This window comes from Rhineura floridana, chromosome 5, assembly GCF_030035675.1.
Source record: "Rhineura floridana isolate rRhiFlo1 chromosome 5, rRhiFlo1.hap2, whole genome shotgun sequence".
In the NCBI taxonomy this organism is placed as follows: Eukaryota; Metazoa; Chordata; class Lepidosauria; order Squamata; family Rhineuridae; genus Rhineura; species Rhineura floridana.
In genome coordinates, this window is record NC_084484.1 from 60869810 (window position 1) to 60888810 (window position 19001).

The window sequence follows — 19001 nt, forward strand, 5'->3', positions numbered from 1 at the left end:
GGGAGGGCAGAGCAGGGCAGAATCAGGGCTGTAACATGAAGATAGATAGGATTAACACTGCCAATGAAAACTTCCCTTTTGGGGTTAATAGCAGCTTGGGCTTCCAGACTGGAGAGGAAAAGTGAACCCCCTTCCTGCCTGTATGCTGTGTTCCCGATCCCAATTCCCTCTCTACACACCTGCTGTTAACATTTTTTTTAAAAAAAGATTGCACAAGTTCAAGTGCTATGTTTAGCACCCCATCTAGTTTGGTTCTCGGATAATATTTTGGCAATTTGGTTACATCACTATGTGCTCAACAACTTTATGGATATATGGTGGTCAAAAAACCACTTAGCTTGGTTACTGCGGGACTTCTAAAGCTAGTGCTGCATTGTGAAGTAGTAAAAGTAAAGACAGAGCAAGGTGACCATGGAAGAGTGCCAGAAAAAGCAGGTTAATTTAGGCCCATCTGCACTATACATTTAAAGCAATATCATATCACTTTAAACTATCATGGCTTCCCCCAAAGAATCCTGGGAACTAGTCTGTTAAGGGTGGGGAGAGTTGTTAGGAGACTCCTATTTCCCTCACAGAGCTACAATTCTCAGAGTAGTTTAATAATCAATCTCTCTTCCCAGGAAACTCTGGGAAATGTAGCTCTGTGAGGGGAACAGGGTCTCCTAACAACTCCTAGCACTGTCTGGGGGGCCAAAGTTCCCCACACCTGCATCTGTTTTGAAGGAGGCAGCGGTGCATCTCCTCCTTAAGAGGATTCCTTAAATAACTATCGCCCAGTGCCAAATATCCTTTTTTGGGCAAGGTGCTTGAAAGGGTGGTGGCAGTCCAGCTTCTGTCATGCTTGGAGGCGACAAAATATCTGGATCCATTGTAATCTGGTGTCACACCTGGTCATGGCACTGAAAAGGCCTTGGTCGCCATGGATTATGAGATTTATTGGCAGAGAGATTGGGGAGTGCAACCCTGCTCATCCTCTTGATCTCTCAGCAGCTTTTGATACCATTGGCCATGGTATCATTGGTATCATTTGATACCATTGGCCATGGCATCCACTCAGGAAGGTGGTGTTTTGGGGCACTGCACTTCAGTGGCTCTGCCCCTACCTACACAGCTGTTTCCAGAAGTAGTTATCTGGGCCCTCTGTTCGACACCATGGGAACTTTCATGTTGTGTCCTACAGGGTTCCACCCTGTCCCCCCATGCTATTTAATATCTACATGAAGCCCTAGGAGAAAGCCAGTATGGTGTAGTGGTTAGAGTGTTGGACTACGACCTGGGAGACCAGGGTTCAAACCCCCACACAGCCATTAAGCTCACTGGGTGACCTTGGGCTAGTCACTGCCTCTCAGCCTCAGAGGAAGGCAATGGTAAATCCCTCTGAATACCGCTTACCATGACAACCCCATTCATAGGGTCGGCATAAGTCGGGATCGACTTGAAGGCAGTCCGTTTCCATTTTGAAGCCCTAGGGAGCTGACATCAGGAGTTGTGGAGTGAAGTGACACCAATATGTGGTGGACACCTAGCTCTACCTCTCAGTTCCATCTGAAGACAGAGAGGTGGTAGAGGTGCAAGCAGGTACTTGGAGGCAGTGATAGACTGGATGTGGGCCGGTGAACTTAATCTGAATCCTGAAAAGACAGAGGGATTGTGTTTTCCAGGAGGTGGGGAGATAGCCTGTCCAGGGGTTGTATTTCCCTGGAAGGAGCAGGTTCATAGCTTGGGGTACCTCTGGATCCAGCATTGTCACTTGAGGCTCAGGTGGCCTCAGTGGCAAGGAGTGCCTATTTCCGGTTATGGTTGGTCACCTACAGCCCCTTTTGGGAGAGAGATTACTTAGCCACGGTACTCCATGCTCTGGGAACTTCCAGATTGGATTTTTGCATTATGCTTTATTTTTATTATATTATCATCATTATTATTTGATTTATATCCCGCCCTTCCTCCCAGTAGGATCCCAGGGTGGCAAGTAGGACATTATGTGGGACTGTCCTTGAAGACAACTTGGAAACTTCAAGTCCAAAATGCAATGGCCAGATTACTGACAGGGGTTTCATTTAGAACTCATATAACCCCTGTTTTAAAACAGGTGCATTAGTTGCCAGTTTGTTTCCAGGCCCAATTCAAAGTGCTCACATTAGTGTTTAAAGCTCTAAATGACTTATGCCCCCACTATCTGAAAGCCCACCTTCTTCCCTACAGACCACCTCAGGTGCTAAGATTAGCAGAGGGGCCCTCTTGGTAGTTCCACCATTCTCAGAGGTTTGAGGGGTGGTGGCCCGAAAGAGGGCATTTTCTATGGTGGCTTCTAGGTTGTGGAATTCCCTCTCCACAGACGTGTGTCTGGCACCTTCATTACATACCTTCTGCTGTATGCTGAAGACACACCTCTTTACCTTGGCCTTTGACACCTGAGATACTTGTTTTCATGATGCACCCTAATCCAGGGACTGTAATTTGTTTTAACTGTTTTTAATATTGAATTTAAATTGTGCCCTGGGACCTGCTGATGAAGGGCAGGTAATAAATACGAGAAAAATAATATAATTCAGACTGTGGCACAAGTAGAGAAGAGGAATGAAAAAGGTGTTCATATAAGATGCGACTGGCATTATGCAATAGATAATTCAGCAAAATCCTAATTTTATGCAAGTAAATCACGCCATATGTTACACATGAAGGGGAAAAACTCCCAAGATCAGTAGCCAATCAGGAGGAAATTCCTTTCCTAATTAGAATGTCTAGATTTTTTTTTTTGGCATTCTGAGATCCAGCACGAAGCTCATTCATTTTAGGTTTGCTGAAAGTTAAATGTGCTTGTTGCACTTGGCTGCTTCCATGTATAATGTAATTGAGCTATATTTTGCCCTGTCATTTTTACTGTCCCATAATTAACAACTGGGCTGACAAGATGCTATCTATCTGTGTAATTTCCAGATTTTAAGCAGTTATTTAGAGTCTCCTTCTGTCCCCAGGATTGTTTTTTATGGCATAGAACTGTGACATTGTTTATGAGTAGCTTCTTACTGAAAACAAATTGTGCTGATTATGTAAGGGCCCTCCTACAGAAAAAGTCATTGCAAGCTATTATTAAGCATGTGGATAGGACAAGTAATTTCACTGCTGATGGTATTTACTGAACTGTAAAAATAAAACCTTATCCAGTAACACTCAAACAGGATAGAGAGAGGGGAACCATCTTTCTATTTTTCTTTCCTTTTTCCCTGGCATTAGCAAGAAAACGCCACACTTCACGCACATGTCTGAGGGTCATTTTAAAGCATTACTTTTAGAATGATTTAAAATGACCTTCAAACATGGAAAATCAAGCAAATTATTTTTTCTGCAGAAAAAAACCACATGCATATGGTGGAATTGAAATATCTAGATTACAGGCTTATTTCATTGTTATTCCACCTCCACCCCTTCCTGGAAACTGTGGGAGCTGTAGCTTTAAAAAGTCTCTAAAATTATTACAGTGTGATCTAATGCATGACTACTTAGATGTAAGGCCCATTGTGTTCAATAAGACTGACTCCCAGGTAAGTATACTGTATACAGAATTGCAGCACTAGTACCTTCACTAGAATACATGGGTATCTCCAGACTGCCAGTATTTTGTGGATGGGATTCAGGCACATATCAAAACTTTAGGTTTGTGCATTTAAAATATATGAAAGCACTCAGTCACCCTAGTACAAGAAATCCACTTAAAACAAGAACTCGCCTTATTACAGTTTGGATAGCGATGAGGAAAAGCATTGAAAAGTGTGGGATGAATGAATAACAGGAAGTCATGCAAACTCCCCACAAGCACATCAGGGATGAATGCTCATTGCCATCTAACCACCTCAAAAACAAATCAGAAGGGATGCTCAGTAAAGGCCAGATATAATCTAACCTTTGTGTAAGCTTTGTGCAAGCAAATTAGGGTAAACGCTTAATAGACCAGCTCATAGAGGCTCAAGTTGTTGGAGAGTGTATCATGACAAAATCATTGCAAGTCTGTAGATATACGTTTAGAAATGAACTGGTTTGTTGTGGTCTAAGCTTTCTTCAGGCTGTAGTCTCTTACATTTAAGGTTACCATATAGCAATCTGGATTTCCCTTGAACAGTTTTACACGCACAGCAGAGACTGCAGCTTCTTCTGGGCTTCTCCCTCACATAGCTGGAGCCACCTGGTTTCTTATTTGCTCCACAGCAGCCAAAGTAAGGGTGGGAGAAACCATGGTTGTATCCTTGGAAACAAAGAATAATGCTAAAAAACCTGTTCGTCTGGATGCATATATATTCCACCTTTCTCCCAAGGAGGTCATAGAACCATAGAGATGTAGATGTACTGCCCTCAAGTTGATTCTGACTTATGACGACCCTATGAATAGGGTTTTCATGAGGCCGAGAGGCAGTGACTGGCCCAAGGTCACCCAGTGAGCTTCATGGCTGTGTGGGGATTCAAACCCTGGTCTCCCAGGTCGTAGTCCAACACCTTAACCACTACACCACACTGGCTCTCTCATAGAAACATAGGACCTGCTTTATACCAAGTCAGATCTTTGGTCCATCTAGCTCAGTAATGTCTACACTGACTGGCAGTGAGGTGCTAGGATTTCAGACCAGGATCTCTCCCAGCCTTACTTGGAGATGGTGGGGGTTTAACCTGAGACCTTCTGCGTGCAAGGCAAGTGCCCTAACACTGAGCTACAGCCCTTCCTAGAGTGATACACAATGGTCCCCTCCATGTTATCGCGTAAGAATGCTGTGAAGTAGGTTAGACTGAAAGATAGTGACTGGCCCAAGGCCACTCTGTGACTTTCACAGTTGAGTGGGGATTTGGACCTGGGTCTCTCCACTCCTAGTCTAACTGCTGCATCACAGTTACCCTCACTTCCTAACAGAAAGCAGCAGTATATGTTTCTGTAGCTCAAGTGATAAAAAGCTTGGAGTTGGAAATCTGAAAGCACAGTTTTTATACTTGGCTGAGTTACCATCTATTTTTTATTTATGTATTTAAAACATTTCTATGTGCCCTTCAAAAATTTCCTGAAACAAAGGTTCTGATAAAAATGCAGTAAAACCAGTAAAAGGCAGTACTAAAAACAATCATGGGGGTGGGGTGGGGAACACATTGGAGGTTAAAAGCCTTGGAGGTTTAACACTGGAGAGTAGAACAAATCCAAAGGGATGGGAGAAAGGCCCCTGGTTGGCACATAAAAGGCATCCGTGTAGGTGCCAGGCAAGCTTTTCTGGGGAGTGAGTTCCACAAGTGAGATGCCACAGCCAAAAAGGCACTTTCCTCTGTGAGGGCATTTGGAGGACGGGCTCTTAAGGAAACAGCCCTGCAGCCAGTGCATGGCAAATGGGCCACCAAATGGGTGCACCAACCCCCTCTAGAGCTGTGCTCCCCCCCAACTCCCAGATTTGTTTTGGAAAATGGTCTTTTTAATTTGTGACATGGCAAATAATGACAGCCTCCATTTAAAGAATGACAGCTTGTTTTAAGAACAGGGGCAATTTAAAAACAGAACCCTCTGAAAAATTGAGTGAATAAGGCAGAGCAACTGCACATCAAAAGCCTCATCTGGAAGAGCTCCCCAAAGTCTGCTCACTCAAGACTTTCCCTGACTGAGGGTAAATTTTTCATGATCACAATCACCCTATAATTGCTTATGTGATCCTGAAAAAACAGCCTGTATAGTAACATCGCACTTGAAGCTTTCAATATTAGAACTTAGCATTATGGGCTAGAGTTAGTCTCCACCCCTTGGACTTTGCTCTGCTTTTCAGTATCACTTGTGTTCTTTACCCAGCCAGCCAAAAAGAAGCATGTTTGTTTGCCTGCCGTACATAAGAAGGGCCTGCTGGGTCAGGACAATGGTCCATCTAGTCCAGCATCCTGTTTTCACAGTGGCCATCCAGATGCCTAACGGAAGCCCACAAGCAGGACCTGACTAAGAGCATTCTCCCTCCTGTGGTTTCCAGCACTTGGTATTCGGAAGCATACCACCTCTGACTATGGAGGCACAGCACAGCCATCACAGCTAGTAGCTACTGATAGCCTTATCCTCCATGAATTTGTCTAATCATCTTTTAAAACCTCGAAAAGTTGGTGGCCATGAGTGCCTCTTGTGGGGGCAAATTCCATAGTTTAACTAGTAGTTTGTTTATTCTGCAGTTGTTATGATCACGGGAGCAGGATTTGGTGCTTATTGCTATAGGGTAAAATAAAGAGATAACCTAAAGTGATCTGAAAAAATATCTACCCTAAGTTACCCTTCACTCATTTAAATCATTACTATACACACAATCACAGTGACAATTTGTTTCCTTCTTCTTTGAGAAAACAAGCTCCACACTAATTTTTAACTTCTTATTTATAGCATAAACTATTTTGTTTCTTTACACCTTTTGGTATCCCCTTGTTCACTGTATACTTAACATCCTTTTTTTCTTATGAAACAAAATATGCCAGTCATTTAATTCCTAGAGTTCATACTAGATTTTCTGTTAAGTTGACCTTTACATAGCCCATTATGTAAGTTAACACACACTCTGCATACAGGAGAGGTGAGGGGGAAGGTCACTGCCTTTCTCTTCCCCTGGCTTGGCCCTCATGTTCTTTCCACCAGAGAGAATCAGAGAAAGAGTATGTGCACTATGTGCCTCCTCTCCTCAAATGCCCCACCTAGAAATGTGGCTGCCCCACCTAACAAGGAAGGGTGGCTACAGAGCTGGACATGAGTGGACATGTATAGGATTGCACTGTTTCAGTTGTGATCCTATGTATGCGCACCTGGGAGTAAGCCCACTGAAAATAGTGAGGCTTCCTTCTGAGTATACACATGCATAGGATTTTTATTTATTTATTATTTAAAAAGATGTATAGGCCACTTAATCACACAAAACTCTGTAAATGATAAAATTATCAATAAAACACAGCTAAAATCCACAAAACTGTTAAAAACCAAGTATGAACAGATAATTCAGTAAAACTTTCAAAATAAACACAGATAACTAAATGATATGTCCGGGTAGGCTTGATGAAATAAAAAAAGATCTTTTCAGGATTGTACTGTAAGTGTCTGTCTCAATTAGCCAACGTGCTCAATCCCCCATTGTCCAATTGTATTGCAGTTTTAAGTTTCATCCCATGAACTTTCCTTTCAGTAGGAAATTAACCTATACAGCATATTTTAGTCTCTCATATTAAAAAGAATCATTTGCCATTTTAATTTCTGGCCTTGATATATGTATGTGAAAGCCTGCAATCTGAACAAATTGTAGGGTCATTAGAGAATCTCTTTGTTTCATTGCTGTCTGTAATGTGTCACTAGCTGTTATCACCTTTATATGGTTAAGTAATGAATCCGGAGAGTCAAAGTTTGCCTCTAGAGGCTAACACTGCTGAAAAAATAACACAGATATGTTCGAAACACATTTTGTTTCATCAGGTAGCCAAGAGTCACTGAACCCTGATTTCATAAAGTTTTCTATGAAAACAAGCAAAAGAGTATATTTTATATTGTAGGCAAATAAATGATGACAATTGATATATACTGGCAAACTTATGCTACAATCCTATACACACTTACCTGGGAATGTCCCATTGAACCCATTGCGGTTACTTCTGATCAGACATGGATAGTAGTGCATTATTATTAAATAAAGGCAACTTCAGTGAGAAAATCAAAACAATTTAAAAATCAAGAAACAAAACAAAAAAGAATGGCATTATCTTTCAGTATATAAAAGCATGATAGCCGCAATTTTATTGCTGTTACTAGTTTTTCTTTCTTTAGTCCCCACAATTCCTGTTTTCAAGTTGTCTGTACTGAAACATTTAGTTTAATATCCCTAAAAGAGGAAGACAATCCTAAGGAGGTTGCACCCAATAACAAGACAAAAAACAAGTACAAAGTGATTAACAGCACATCCCTATACAAGCTGACTGAGAAAGAACTCCCACTGAGTTGATGTAGGCTTATTCCCAGGAAAGTAGATACACAAGTTCAGCCTCAATTCCCTCCTCATATTATACAGTAATAGCCCAATCCTATGCTGAGTTGGCCTCATCAAGTTCTTCTGATTTCAATGGGCTTTAAATACAACTAACTTTGCACAGTCTGGCTGCATTCACTAGCAAATGAATAATGAGATTCCAACAAGATCCTCTGATCTTGCAGTCAAGGGCTCTACCAGATTGTGCTTTTAAAGAAGGTTGAGGAAATGTATGACTTGTATGCTTTAGGCCAGGGATGGGGAACCTCAGGCCCGGGAGTGGTATGTGGCCCTCCAAGCCTATCTGGCCCTTGGGACTCTCCCTAGGCCACACCCTCCCTAGTCACACCCCTTTTTTCCAGGCCACACATCTCACCAGCCTTGCTTTGCACCATGCATTAATGTTTTCACCAGTCTAGAATGTGTCTTTGAACTCTGATAATGCATCTTATTTAGATGGGAGGAGAGGGATGTGTGAAAAAATTAACATTTTTGCTCCACCCACTTTTGCTTCTGGCCCCACCCAACACTGGCATGTTGCCCTCAGAGGGTTGCCTAGAAGGGAATGTGACCCTTGAGTTGAAAAAGGTTCCCCATCCCTACTATAGGTATGGGTATAGACATATTAGGTGGCAGAGCTGCCTTAGGATAAATAGCACCTTGGTCAAGAAGTATCTTTAGCGGTACCTCCTCCCCTGTGGTCAGCTTTGCAGGGCCACCCAGAGGATTTATGGGGCCTGGTGCAGGTGTGATGTTGGGGGCCCTGCTGTTGCCCCCATTGCGTGTATGGACTACATGTGAGAATTCTCATCTGCAGCTCCTCCTTGCCTTAGGATCAAGCTGAATGATAGATGTGTTTCTTTTTTTCATACCTGTGAATAACAGAATAGGGATTGGATTGTGCTTCTCCTGAGTATCTCCTCCAAATTCCAAACCCCTTCTGGCAGAGCTTCTTTCTCCTTCCTGGGGCTCATTCTCACAGTTCTGGCTGTGGCCTGCTGCTGCCCTTCTCCACTATTTATGCTGGAAGGATTCCTTCTTTACGGCCTGGCCTCACACCATTCCCATGCCTTTCTCTGTGATAACTGACACAGAAAATTATTCTCCAGTGGCACCTTGCCTGGACATCTTAGGTGGCATTTACTCACTTGCTCTTTGAACTCTTTCCCTGGTGGGTCTGGAGTTCTTTTTGTAACAAGAACAGGCTGCCTGCTGTGCCACAGAATCTCTCCTTAAGGCTATTCCAGTTCCTTCACTCCTATAACCAGTGCCACTTAGCCTGGGCAGAGTTTGGAAAAGTTACTTTTTTGAACTACAACTCCCATCAGCCCCAGCCAGCATGGCCACTGGATTGGGCTGATGGGAGTTGTAGTTCAAAAAAGTAACTTTTCCAAGCTCTGAGCCTGGGCCAATCATAAGCTTGCCTGATCATTCTTATCTCTATTGCTTCCCAGACATAAAGATTTTACCTTATCGTGATTGGTTTACACTCCCTCACAACTGGGCTACAGGCCTAGCTAATAAAGAGGCACCTCCCTTCCAGCCTCCTAAGGATACATTTTACTGTCAGCTTAAGCCTCAAACTAGTATCTATTCTGTTTCATACACAACTATGTGATATATTTCTTTCATCATGGACAGACAGGTCTCATTATGTCAGAGTTGCATGTTGGAATTCAGTGTCATCTAACACTCTAATATGTTATTTTCTCTTTTTATGAACACTTTAAACAAAAGACCAAGAATTCTGCTGGGCAATGGGTCAGGGCAGGGACCAATGGTATGCACAGGAACTGAGGTAGAGGGGCCCTTGCTTTGTAGGAGCCTGAGATAAATGGCCTTGGTTGTCCCCCCCCCGGCAGTCCTGCAGCTTTGCAGTGTTACCAAGTTGCATGGCTTCTGCAAAACATTGCAGTGTAACTGTTCCTGTTACTCCCAGGCTTTTCCCCAGCAATGTCAACGAAAAGGGCCCAGAGTGAGCTGCCTGTTATTTGCTGCCCTGCTTTCAGTGCACTCCTGCTCCAGCTCTTGAATCCCAATGAAGTCTCTGTCATGTAGTGTGGGTGGCTCTCAAAGGATGCATCTTAGGGACTTGTAGGCCTATATTCCTTATTATTGTGTTCAGCGCGCACACAAAATGGCTCCTGTTTAGGGTTACCAGGTCTCTGGTTTTTGGCTGGAGTCTCTGGTTTTTGGGGGCCCCCTCTGGTTCCCCAGCTAGTGCCCCTTAATCACCAGACTCTACACTTCAATTGTTTTTTAAAAAATTAAGTTTCTAGGTGGTCTGGTTCCTGAGATATACACCAAAACGTCAACCCCCCCCATGCGACTGTTAAATCTGTTTTACAGATGTTTAGAACAGCTCCTAGCTCTAACGACAACTCCCATAAGCCCAATCCAGTGGCCATGCTGGCTAGGGCTGATGGGAGTTGTAGTTTAAAAAAGTAACTTGTTCGAGCTCTGGCTCTAACCCCGCCCTTTCAGGATTGTAGCCAATAAATGAAGCCAGGTTGTGACTTCTTGATCCAGGCATGCCTAAGCTTAATTTCAATGTCAGAAAATGGAGGCTTTCAGATTTTGCAGTTTGTGTAAGTAAATGGCTTAAAGGTTTTTTTCTCTTCTGTGCAAGAGTCAGACCCTGGGCTATGAAATATGAAAGTATTTAATCCAATACTCCATTAGGACTTACTTTTGAGTAGACATGGTTAGGATTATATGGGGTGTATTTTTACACCTCTCTCTCTCTCTCTGTGTCCTTTCCAACAACCCTGTGAGGTAGGGTTGGTGATTAGAAACCAAGGCAGCTCACAATAAGAAATAAATCACTTTAAAAATCAATAACCATAAAACAAGTATAAACAGTTGCAAAACAGCTTAAAGTGGCATGATTCTGAATTTTGGGTTGAGTGAATGAAGTTTATTTATTTATTTTTATTTATTTATTATTTGATTTATATCCCGCCCTTCCTCCCAGTAGGAGCTCAGGGCGGCAAACAAAAGCACTAAAAACACTTTAAAAATAATAAAAACAGACTTTATAATATATTAAAACAAAACATTTTTAAAAGCTTTAAAAACATTTTTTTTAAAGAAAAAGTTTAAAAACATATTAACTTAATTTAGCTTTAATATGTGTTGTAATTGCTTTTAGTTTTCTTATTCTTTTATATTGTTGTTGTATTTTACTATGGAATTTTTGTATATTTTTGCACTTTGTTGTACACCGCCCAGAGAGCTATGCTAGTCGGGCGGTATAAAAATCTAATAAATAAATAAAAAGCAATTCTAACACAGACTCAGACTGGGATAAGGTCTCAACTTAAAGGGCTTGTTAAAAGAACAAGTTCCTTATCACTTCAGGGTACAGTTTTCCCTGGTTAAGTAAGCCCTATTGAATACATTGGGACTTGCTTCTGAGTAAACAAACATAGGATTGTACTATAAATATCTTTACAGGTTGTATAAATAATAAACATATTTGATAGTCATGCTTATATAAATATTTTGTCATACTGTGTCCCAATAAGTATCCGATTTCACACTGCAGTTGTACAATACTTCCTTTACATTTTAAGTATGCCTTGGGGTGGTCATGGTTCTCCATTGTTTTCATCCTGAGGGGCAGATAGGCTGAGAGATGGTGAGTAGCCCATGGTCACCCACTACAGTTTATAGCTCATTTCCATTTTGAAAAATTAATTAAAACAATTTACATCCCGGCAAAATTTATTAAGTGGATTCACACAATACGTTTAAAGCACATCCAACTCGCATTTAAAGCGCACAATGTCCCCTAAAGAATCCTGGGAAGTGTCGTTTCCCCCTCACAGTTATAGTTCTCACCACTCTTAACAAACTGCAGTTCCCATGATTCTGTGGTGGGATCCATGTGCTTCAAATGGGTGTTGAATGTGCTTTAAATGAATGGTGTGGATCTGCCCTAGGTATGAATTGAAAAGAACAATTTTAAAAGATACTTCTTACTCTTACTCATTTCTCAGACCTCTTTCTGAAGTGAAGGGTCAAATCTGTAAAGAAGTTTGGAGCAGCCACGTTAAAAGATAAGGGCAGGGCATTCCAGGCAGGGGGTTGGCCAACCCTGCTTGGATATGGATGACTTTGTAGAGGAACCCTAGTCAAGGTTTACCAACAGCACAATCCAAACTATATCTACTAGAAGTCAGTCTTGTTGAGTTCTATGGGGCTTAATCCCTTAGTAAGTGTGTTTAGAATTGCAGCCTTCAGGAGCATCCATCTTTACTCCCCAAAGCTCCCATCTAACATCTCCACAACACTAAGCTCCTTTTTCCCTACAGTGACCTTCTGATGACTGGCCTGGCCTGAAGGCACATTTTAATCCTTCTTGCTGAAAGCAAGTAGGCTAGATTAAATGTTCGCTACCCAGGCTCCATCTTTTAGCTAAGATTTCTATCTTAATTTCCAATCAGATTTTTAAAAATTGTATGCTCCAAGCAACTGTGATTGATGCTTAATGACATCACTAGGGCCTGCCCCTTGACATCACTGGGGCCCGGCCTTCAAATCTCAGGTTTTGGGTTGCTTCTGACCTGACAACCCTACTCCTGTTACAAGCTCTCTTCCTGAGCTTCAGCACTCGCTCTTCAGCTACAGGTAGGTCCTTTGTTGGAGAGTGGTATAACAAGTCTTCGTGGGCCAGTGTCACCATACACAACAACCACCCTAGCTCACTGCAGATACTACTTTAAACAAACACACAGCCACTGAGTTCAGCTCAGCACCCTAAGCGATTACCCAACTCGCCCGCCCCTAAAGCTGACCCTGTTGTTAGGTGGGATCCTTTGCATTTCTTCTCGTCCTACAGTTCTATGGTTTTATGATCTCATGATTCTTCAAATATATTTTTACAAGTTGTGATACGTTCTTTCCTGTCAGGGAAGGACCATAGGTCAGTCATAGAGCATCTACTTTGCATGTATAATTTAATTTGGAAGCCACTCTGAAACTATTTATACTGAATGGTAACACTGAAATCTTTGAAATACATAAATAGGCACAGAGGTGAAATGTCCACTGTCTGTCCTTATCGCAGGAAGTCGTTTGGAGCAGGCAGGCAGGCAAATGTACCGCGCATACCACCAGTGCTGCTCGAATACTATTTCACACGTTCAAAGGGCTTAAACCCGCCAGTTCCGGATTAAAATCACGCCCCACAAACACGACGCTGACGCCTGTAATCCACAATTAAACAAAAGCCAACCACGTGGCCGCCCTTTGAACTAGGCTGTGTATACGTCTCGACCCTCCACGCCGCGACTGTGCTTCGCCTAACTAGACTGAGGCGCTCCTCCCTTAAGGGGCGGTTCCGGGAAAGTTGTAAACTCATCGGCCCAGGCTTAGCAACCGAGCTGTCTCTAGCGTCAACAAAAGAAAAAGGCGGACCGGCTGCGACAGCCGGAGCAGCGGCGACGCCTTGGAACTCGCTCCTCCTGTCGGTCACAATGAGATGGAAGCGGCTAGGTAGCCCGAACCAGGTGAGGCGGGGCGCCTTGCAGGGAGCGCACAGGAGTTCTAGCAGCCCCCCCCTCTTTGACTTGCATGGGGGCTTCCCACGATGAGCGGAAGACCGCCAGCTCTGGCCAGTTAATGCCACGATTCCTTTTATCTTTCCACTTGAGGCATCATCCTGGGGACTGATTTTCCCCATCTCTCTTTTGGAGCCTGTGCCAAGGGGCGCTGGTGCGAGTGGTACGCACCTGGTTGATCCAAACAGCAAGAATGAGTGAGATGCTAATTAATTTGTAATTGTATTGCTGCTGCTTGTAGTTTTTTGTGAATTATCCTTTTTGCGCAGGAGAGAAAAAAGCAAGCACTCTACTGTTATTCTGGGAATTGAAGAACTAGGGCCAAGGAATTATAGAACGCGTGAGCTCTAGATCATCAGTTCCTTACCAGTTCACTTGCTGCCTATCCAGACAATTGTGCGCAGCAAATAGACAGTAGGTGTGCAATGCAGAACAGTGAAAACACCCCTTCTCTTCTGGATGGCATTGCCAGGTCCAGCCCCTGAAATGGGTCCTGTATCTTTAAGGATTGCCTGTATACCTTTGTAAACTGCAGATTTTCTCAGCATAGTGCAACAGAAAGTTGTTCAGAAAGTAAGTCTTGCTGAATTTAGGCTGCAGTCCTAGCCATGTCTGCTCAGAAGTATGCTTACTGAATGGAGTTTACTCCTAGGTGTGTGGGGTTAGGATTGCAGTCTCAGTGGATCTTACTCCTAGGTAAGTTTGCATAGGATTGTAGTCTTAAAAGTACTGGAGCCCTTTCAGGATTCAGATCCAGTGATTCTACCTCTGGTCTTGGAAAAAAATACATCTGAACAGCAATTATAAAATCCTGTTCAAATTCATCCAAAGCCTTGCCAAAGAGACAATGAAATTCTCTCCCCCCCCAATATGTGAAGTTCAGAGTATAATGTGACAGTCAGTGGACTTAACCTGGAGCATTCTAGAAAGACTATAAGACTATCTGGAAGTCTTCATACACTTTATAATGCCATAATAATGATGAGGCCCTTTAAATTCATTAGGCTTTAAGTTACTACGAGGCATTCTAGTTATTTTTGCTGCAGTAGTTGCAATGCTGTTGTAAACTGCCCAGAGAGCTTCAGCTATGAGGCGGTATATAAATGCAATAAATAAATAAATAGAGCAACATGATTACCTTTCTGTAGTCTTTTATTATTTATTAATTTATGTACCCCCCCCTTCTTTGCAGAAGTGAGCTTTAGCACAGTTCTCTGGATTAAGGTCTGAAGTTATAAAAGTACTGAAAATGTGTGAGATAAAAGCCCTCAGCAGGATTTTGATACCACCTGCACTTTCCCAATCCACGTTTGCTCCCTTGGCTCTTGCCCAGTGGAGTTCCTTTAATTTAGCATTATGTGCCAGCTCATGGCCCAGCTACACATTACACAGATGTGACTGGTCTTCCTGGCTCCCCTCATTGTCTGGTAACTAAAATGCTAGTATGGAGGGAATGAATTTGTTTACAGCCATGAAGGGGGGAAAAGGTTTTCACTCTCCCCCTGCACCATTTTCCTGGTCAAATCAGCCCCACCCCTGGGCAGATAATTACTTGGCAAGGAAAGAAGGCAATATTGATCAGGCCAATGATGTAGATGAAAAAGGAATCTGATGTGAGTAGATTTGGAACCCTACATAGTTAAATCTCAGGTAATAATAAATAAATAAATAAATAGAGAAGTCTAGTCACAAGTCTCCCACACAAGGTGTACTTTGGTCCTCAGACATACTTTGTTCCTAAGTGGACAATGGTGCTAGCATTTGGTCAGCTTTTACCTCTAGGCTTCAGTGTAGTTGCTGAAGGACTGGGGATTGGTGACAGTTGTAAGCAGGAATCTAATTTTGTTCATGTTCCCTTCTGGATTCTTCTCTGAGGTGGTGTTGATTTTATATATCTATAGCTATATATATGTGGCACCCTCCCAAGTTTCATAGTGTTATGTTGGGAGTCGGGACTCTTGCCAGTTTCTTGCTTTGAATCCTTACAGCTCCCTAAGCTTCCTGAGAAGTCCATGCATTTATTATCAAGAATATAGGTTTTTTAGCACAGATGGCTGCATCTGTTAAATTTTCAAAATCCATAACAAGCTTGGGCCCAAGGGATGTGCTTCTATGTTCCCCCCAAACTGAAGAAGACAGCTGTGGATGAATTCTTTTTGAACTTTCTCAATGAATCTGGTTTAATATGTTGGGCTTCAGATAAACCCTTTAATTATTCTTTCTCTAATTATCCTGACCTTCCCTCAATTTAGTTGAGTTTGGTTTTATAGTTTAATAATTTTCTGTTAGAACTATTATATGTTCTTTTCCCATTTTCCATAAAATTCTCTGTGCAGTTTAGGTAAGGAAACTGTCGAGCTGGTGTGGAATTAAATTCCAGAGTGAAAACTACAGTCAAACGTTTGTCAAAATAAGATGGCACTTGGATCCACCAGCCAGAACTTTTGCACTCTATTAATTTGCAATGTTTATCCCAGGATTTATTTTGCCATGGAATAATTAGCCTCTGTCTTCATGTAGTATTTGAAGTTCCTTGCAAAGACTCCTGGTAGATTCTCCTTCCTTGCGAACAAATTCTATTTCTTACAGCACCTTCATATGTAAAGTGCTTTAATCCCAATTTATTCATTTTTGCCACCTTGTGAAGCTGGTCCTTCTTCCCGTTTTACAAACTGGGCAATGGAGGATGACAGATATTGGCTTGTTTGATGTCACTTAGGACTTTTTCTAGACAGAACTGATTTCCTTTTTTATTTAGCGATGTGACAATTGAACATATATAAATAGCTGAGAGTGACTGCAGATTCTCAGTCAGCACACATGCTGCAGTTGATGTGCATGTGGGATAATCACAGGTTATGATCCACATAAAACAATAGTACTTAGCATTTATGTAGTACTTTAGAGTATCTCATATGTATTATCTCTTACGGGATACAAGTGGAATTCATGTACATTGTTCTGTGGAAGTGACCTTTGTATAGGGATTTTGTAACATGAAGTTACAACTGCAATAAAGGACTTTAATTCAGGCCCTAATCCATCACACTCATCAATAAGTCACTGTGATTCATATTGCTTGAAGGCTGCTTAGAGACAGAACTCTGTCTCCCTAGAGGCAAAATGCACAACTTACTATTTGGTACTGCAGTCAAAGGGTAAATGTTTGCACAAGATGGGATATTTTGAAGTGCTTTCTAGTTATGGCATCACCAGCCATATTGTCCTGTTTTTTTTTCTTGTTTAACAACTGCCCAAGTGACTGTTGTGGTTATGCCAGGTAACTAAAGAGGCAGCGCATGAATGAAGAGGCCAGCGTGATTCACCTCTTTACTCTGGCAGAGATATTTTTAAGACCCACCCTTAAGGTGAAGGGTGGAAAATTAATTTATGTGATCTTTTCCTTCTTCTCCATCTCTTTCTCCTTCTCAAGGGAAAAATACACATTGGGGTTTGGATTGTAAGATAAGTTAACTTAAGGAAGGCCACTGAAAGAAAGTTCCCTGTCTCCTTCTTCTGTCCCCTGCAGCCAGCTGATCTCTTGCAAAGCTGCTCCAGAAGGTTGGGGGTCTTCCTAAACAATGTGGGATTGGGGGATGGGTGGGTATGTGCTTCTGAGGACGGGGAGAATCTCCCACAATTGGACAGTGTGTTTTTCAGAGATGAAACTTTTCAATCAACTCTCTCACAATGAACAGACACGAAATTCATGCTTGTGGTGAGTAGACCCAGAGATTATGATGGGCAGAGCCAGAGCAAAAGTGTCCTGGAGTAACTAATCTGAAGTAAAGACCACCCTGCTTCAATTTTAACCAGGGCTACCTCAAATTAGAATTCCCAATCTTATGCAGGTCAGTTCTCAGTGGCAATTCCATTGAGCTTGATGAAGTTTATTTATTTATTTATTTTTAGTATAACAGATCAATATAGCTACCAACACTGTAGCAGTAATTCCTTTGTGACCTTAGAGTGCTATACACAGAGGAACACACACATATATTGCAGAAACCTAACTATAAAGTGGATATGACTGATGGGATGACAGAATGAGGCAGATGTCGAGGACTGCATAAGATGAGATTGGAGGCTGTAGGTTGCCCACCTGTGAGCTATATGAAGCTGCAGGGTAAGGTCATCCAGGGATTTAGAGCGATCGGTTGGATGAAGGCCAATAAAGTGAAGCTCATCCCAACAAGATGGAGGTACTGTGGATAGGTGGTTCTTGGATTCTGGAGATAATGGTCAACCTGTTCTGGAAGGGGTTGCACTCCCCCTGAAAGTTGATGGCTTGGGTATTTTTACATGTGTGTGTGCCCCACCCACCCGATTCAGCTTTGTCACTGGAGCCTTGGTCCAGAGTGCCTTGTGCCTGCTTCACCAGCTGCATCCTCTCCTGGATAGGAGTAGTCTGGCCCCAGTTATCCACACCTTTGTAACTTCCTGATTGGACTATCATAATGTGCTTTATGTGGGGCTGGATTTTGCTGCCAGGATTTTGAGAGGTATATTTGAATCCCATCTTGCCATTGTCAAACGAGCGTTACTGGCAAAACAGCTTCCGACCCAGGCGACTGAAGAAGTGACTTTTCCATGCCATCCTGCCTGTGCCGTTAGTTCATCAGACGTGGCTTTTCTGTACTATACATCTAAAGCAGTATCATACCACTTTAAATAGTCCTGGCTTCCCCCAAAGAATTCTGGGAACTGTAGTTTGTGAAGAGTGCTGAGAATTGTTAGGAGACCTCTATTCCCTTCACAGAGTTACAATTCTCATGGGGTTTAACAATCAATCCATCTTCCCTGGGAGCTCTCAGCACCCTTCACAAACTACAGTACCCAGGATTCTTTGTGGGAAGCCATGATGGTTTAAAGTGGTATGAGACTACTTTATATGTATGGTGCACATGGAGGCTGGGAGGGGATTTTTGCCAATTCACCCTTCCCACTGCAGCCTCTTTGCCCCTCTCTTCCAAAGTTTTCAGGGTTTAAATGTTTAGTGCAGATGGTGCCTTACCTTTGGTGAAGCATATGACAACCAGAGAGAGAGGCTTTCTGGTTGTGTCGGCACCCATGTTTATGGAATGACCTCACTAGGGAGACTTGCTTGGTGCTGATACAGCTTTCTTTCAGTCATTGGGTAAAAACCTTATTCTCTCAGGTTTTGGATGTTTTAAATTCTTGCTCATGGTTTAGTTTTATCTGCTGATAGGCTGTTTTATTATGTGTTGTTATTGTTGTGGTATTTTAATTTGTTAAACTAGAATCAATCTTGGTGAAGAGTGATATAGAAATATTTAAAATAACTAACACTGCAGTCCTAACCACATCTACTCTGAGTAAGTCCTACTGAATTCAATAGGGCTTACTTGTAGGTAAGTGAGTTTATGATTGCAGCCTAAATATAGGAATGCCTTTACAGGACTAGGTTTCTGTTTAATAA

General features: G+C 42.3%; 1 protein-coding gene across 9 annotated transcripts in view; it reads left to right on the forward strand.

Moving 5' to 3' along the window:
* The first annotated feature begins 12595 nt into the window (after positions 1-12595).
* The window catches only part of VWA3B (von Willebrand factor A domain containing 3B), a 104468-nt gene continuing 98062 nt past the window's right edge, over positions 12596-19001 (forward strand). For 2 of the 9 annotated variants that reach the window (XM_061626923.1, XM_061626927.1), the window contains exons 1-2: positions 13103-13510; positions 17222-17279. In XM_061626923.1, the coding sequence (XP_061482907.1) occupies positions 17252-17279 (28 nt within the window). In that variant the 5' untranslated portion in view covers positions 13103-13510; positions 17222-17251. Of the gene's footprint in view, positions 12630-13102; positions 13511-13702; positions 13759-14207; positions 14258-17221; positions 17280-18472; positions 18699-19001 lie in introns of those variants that run through there. The other 7 variants (XM_061626922.1, XM_061626924.1, XM_061626931.1 and 4 more) reach the window with 6 other exon arrangements.